The sequence below is a fragment of the Fukomys damarensis genome, unplaced genomic scaffold, assembly GCF_012274545.1.
Source record: "Fukomys damarensis isolate Sample0158 unplaced genomic scaffold, DMR_v1.0_HiC HiC_scaffold_37, whole genome shotgun sequence".
Classification (NCBI taxonomy): domain Eukaryota; kingdom Metazoa; phylum Chordata; class Mammalia; order Rodentia; family Bathyergidae; genus Fukomys; species Fukomys damarensis.
In genome coordinates, this window is record NW_022900949.1 from 9,451,015 (window position 1) to 9,455,196 (window position 4,182).

At 66.1% G+C, this 4,182-nt stretch overlaps 1 protein-coding gene across 2 annotated transcripts in view; it reads left to right on the forward strand.

The window, feature by feature from the left end:
• The window catches only part of Fzr1 (fizzy and cell division cycle 20 related 1), a 7,375-nt gene extending 3,199 nt beyond the window's left edge, over positions 1 to 4,176 (forward strand). For both annotated transcript variants that reach the window (XM_010634865.3, XM_010634864.3), the window contains exons 5-14: positions 94 to 221; positions 426 to 508; positions 687 to 870; positions 983 to 1,048; positions 1,445 to 1,547; positions 1,631 to 1,815; positions 2,002 to 2,235; positions 2,334 to 2,438; positions 3,275 to 3,367; positions 3,526 to 4,176. In XM_010634865.3, the coding sequence (XP_010633167.1) occupies positions 94 to 221; positions 426 to 508; positions 687 to 870; positions 983 to 1,048; positions 1,445 to 1,547; positions 1,631 to 1,815; positions 2,002 to 2,235; positions 2,334 to 2,438; positions 3,275 to 3,367; positions 3,526 to 3,567 (1,223 nt within the window). In that variant the 3' untranslated portion in view covers positions 3,568 to 4,176. The remainder of the gene's footprint in view (positions 1 to 93; positions 222 to 425; positions 509 to 686; positions 871 to 982; positions 1,049 to 1,444; positions 1,548 to 1,630; positions 1,816 to 2,001; positions 2,236 to 2,333; positions 2,439 to 3,274; positions 3,368 to 3,525) is intronic.
• The last annotated feature ends 6 nt before the right edge of the window (positions 4,177 to 4,182 follow it).

The following is a 4,182-nucleotide window of genomic DNA, read 5'->3' on the forward strand; positions in this document are numbered from 1 at the left end:
AGTGGTTTGCCCGGCTCCTCAGGCCACGCCCCGTCACGCCCCGCCCCCGGCAACGCCCACGCCCCACCCTGGCTCACAGAGCCTCGCCCGCAGACGGCCTGGCCTACTCCGCCCTGCTGAAGAACGAGCTGCTAGGCGCCGGCATAGAGAAGGTGCAGGACCCGCAGACCGAGGACCGGAGGCTACAGCCCTCCACCCCCGAGAAGAAGGGCCTCTTCACGGTGAGCCCCGCGCCCTGGCTGCTCTCCCCACCCCATGGTCACCGTCCTGTGCACCTGCCGGGTGACAGGGACCCGTGGGGGCTGCCGGGAAAGGACGACGGAGCACCCCGCGCCGTCCGCCTCTCCCGCTCAGCTCTCGGCACTCCTGTCCCCGAGTTCCGGCCCTGGAGTGCAGCTCCCGCTCAGTGGTGTCCCCTTCCCCAGTATTCCCTCAGCACCAAGCGTGCCAGCCCCGATGACGGCAACGACGTGTCCCCGTACTCCCTGTCCCCCGTCAGCAACAAGAGGTTAGTCGGGACTCGGGCGGGCAGGGCCGTGCCCTCCTCCAGGTGCTGATGGGGGACAGGGCCCGCCAGAATGGCCCCGGGCACAGAGGTGACCCGAGCGGGCCCGTCTGGACACAAGCAGTCCCGGGTGAGACAGGACGCGAAGGCTGGGCTGCGCCTCCTCACCCCTGTTCTGCAGTCAGAAGCTGCTGCGGTCCCCGCGGAAGCCCACGCGCAAGATCTCCAAGATCCCCTTCAAGGTCCTGGACGCACCTGAGCTGCAGGACGACTTCTACCTCAACCTGGTGGACTGGTCCTCCCTCAATGTGCTCAGCGTGGGGCTGGGGACCTGCGTCTACCTGTGGAGCGCGTGCACCAGCCAGGTGGGCACTGCTGGCCCCACGCCAGGCCGTTTCCTCTCAGACCTGGGCTGGGCCGATGGGCTGGGCCGACCGGCAGGCGGCACGTAGCCTCCTTCTGACCTGCTGTCCCTAGGTGACCCGGCTCTGCGACCTCTCTGTGGAAGGCGACTCGGTGACCTCCGTGGGCTGGTCTGAGCGGGTGAGAGCAGAGGGCTTGTGTCCCAGGGAGCCCAGCGTGGGTGTTGGTAGAGACACGGGGTCTCGGGTCTCTCCACGGGCCATCTTTGCGCACCCATCTAGCGGCAGTCCCTGGACTGCGCAGGCCTCCTGTCCTCTGGAAGAGTGGAGGGCCCGACCTGGGTCCTGCAGTGAGCCGGGCCGCTGTGGTGTCGGCTGCCTTGGGCCCTGTTTATGTTCAGGGACACGTGGCTCAGGTGCTCACCACAGAGCCGGCTTCAGCCTGGGCAGTGGGTCTTGACACCCATTTCCGTGACCCTGGCTCGCCGGTCATCCCGAGGAGGGGGTGGCCCTGGTGCCGAGGTCTGGCTGCCTGGGGTCCCCACACTGTGGGCTGATGCCACCTGCCATCCCCCAGGGCAACCTGGTGGCGGTCGGCACACACAAGGGCTTCGTGCAGATCTGGGACGCGGCGGCGGGGAAGAAGCTGTCTGTGTTGGAGGGTCACACGGCGCGCGTCGGTGAGTGCTGGCCGGGCTGCCTGCCTCTGCTCGCCCCTGCATGGCCATAGCCCTGGCCCGCCTTACCCTCCTCTGCCCTGCAGGGGCGCTGGCCTGGAACGCAGACCAGCTGTCTTCCGGCAGCCGTGACCGCATGATCCTGCAGAGAGACATCCGCACGCCGCCCCTGCAGTCAGAGCGGAGGCTGCAGGGCCACCGGCAGGAGGTGTGTGGGCTCAAGTGGTCCACAGACCACCAGCTCCTCGCCTCGGGGGGCAACGACAACAAGGTACAGCCAGTCCCACCCCGGGCAGCAGTGGCACGTGGGACCTTGGTGGAGGGCGGGCCACCTTCACCCTGGAGGCCACCTGGCCCCGGGCTTCGTGTCTGCACTTCCCGGACAGCGGGGTGGCAAGGGCGTGTCCCGGGTGCCTGTGGGGACACGGCACCCCGCCTCATGGCAGCTGTCCCCCAGCTGCTGGTGTGGAACCACTCGAGCCTCAGCCCCGTGCAGCAGTACACAGAGCACCTGGCGGCCGTGAAGGCCATCGCCTGGTCCCCACACCAGCACGGCCTGCTGGCGTCAGGTGGCGGCACGGCCGACCGCTGCATCCGCTTCTGGAACACGCTCACGGGGCAGCCGCTGCAGTGCATCGACACGGGCTCGCAAGTGTGCAACCTGGCCTGGTCCAAACACGCCAACGAGCTGGTGAGCCGTCACCTCAGCATCCTGCCTGGGCTGTTGACGCGTGGGGACGCTGCCTGTGGAGGGGCTGCGGCCCTCACACCCACCTCCCCGCCCACCAGGTGAGCACCCACGGCTACTCCCAGAACCAGATCCTCGTGTGGAAGTACCCGTCCCTCACGCAGGTGGCCAAGCTCACCGGCCACTCCTACCGCGTTCTCTATCTGGTGAGTGTCCAGTGGCAGTGTGAGGTGGTCACTGTGTCCCCACGGGGAGGTGTTTTCCTTCCTGCAGAGTCCCCACCTGGTGACATACTTTCACACCAAAAGCCATAAGGAGAGCCGGGTGTGGTGACACAGGCCTGTCATCCCAGCACTCGGGAGGTTGAGGTGGGAGGATGGCCATGCGTTCGAGACCGGCTTGGGCTGTACAGTGAGTTCAAGGCCAGCCTGAAGTACATGGTGAGACCTTGCCTCAAAACACCAAGAAAAAAATGCATGAGACAGAGTGAGCTGGGAGTGAGCGGTGTTCGCCAGCCGTGTAGCCATGGCCCGGGCTGACGAGAGCACCGGGTTCCTCTTCGGACACCTTCACTCTTCAGTTTTTCTTTCCAGCACCAAATATGTCAAGCAAGGCTGGGGGTGCAGCTCAATGGGGAATTTGCAGGCCCTGTGCAAGGTCCTGGGGTCTGGGCCCAGTATCACAAAAGAAACAATTATGGGGCCAGGCTGGGGATTTAGCTCAGTGGCACCGCATCTGCCTCAAAAGTGCAAGATCCTGAGTTTGATCCGCAGTACCAGAAAAAAAACAACAAAAAAGCTGTGCCTACGTCTCCGTGTCTGCCTGTGCACGTCCACACCTCAGCCCAGGCCTGGCCCTGGCCCTGGCCCCAGCCAGGCGGCCTCTGTGTCCTCCACTCCTCCCCATGCAGCCTCGGCCACGGCCTCCCTCCCTGCTCTGCCCCTGCAGCCAGTGAGCCGGGGCCAGACTTGGGCCTGGGTCCTGTCCCCAGCACCTCCTGCAGAGGCCTACGTTCATCGGGGACCCTCTGTCCTCTCTGCAGGCAATGTCCCCTGATGGGGAGGCCATTGTCACTGGTGCCGGAGATGAAACCCTGAGGTTCTGGAACGTCTTTAGCAAAACTCGTTCAACAAAGGTAAAGTGGGTCGGTATCATGGCGCCCCCACCCCGCTGTCCCCTTCGGTCCGATCCCCTCACACTGTGCCCCCCGTCATCCGGGACCCCTCCCAGCCCCACCTCTGGCCCTGTCCAGGGCCCGGCCTCACTCAGCCCTGCCCCGTCCCCTGTCCACAGGAGTCCGTGTCAGTGCTCAACCTCTTCACCCGGATCCGGTAGACCCACAGGGCGGCTGTGCCGCCTCCTCCCTGGGCGGAGATCCCAACTCCTCAACCTGCATGGACCTATGTGCCCGCCGCCCCTCCATGCCCCGGAGGCAGCGGGCGCTGGGCGCTGGGCGCTGGGCCGGAGACGGCAGGAGTCTAATTAAATGCCTGATGTGAGCCATGTTCACCAGTATTTGGGCGGACGCGGGACCCTCAGGATGACTCCGGCTCTGTCTCCCGTCGTGTGGCCGAAGGCCCACTGAGCCCAGATGGACGCCCGGCCCCTGGTGCCCACCCTTGCTGGGGGCTGCATGCTCTTCCAGGAGCCCCCGCCACCCTGCTGCCAGCAACAGACAGCAGCTCGAGCTGGGGACATCGTGGGGGCCGGCGTGTCCTGCCCAGGAACATCTCCAGATGAACTTGTTGCTGCAGGCTGGGGAGGTGGCGTCCACCCGCGCGTGTCCTGTGTCCACCCCAGTGCATCCCTCACTGGCCCAGCCGGCCCCTCACTACGAGACTCTGGTTCTCCAGCCGGGAGAGGGTGCCTGTCGGACCACGTGGGCAGCCACTGACCTTGGCGGCTCCTCGTCCCCCAGCTCCCTGCCTGTCCCCACCCTCCACGCCGCCC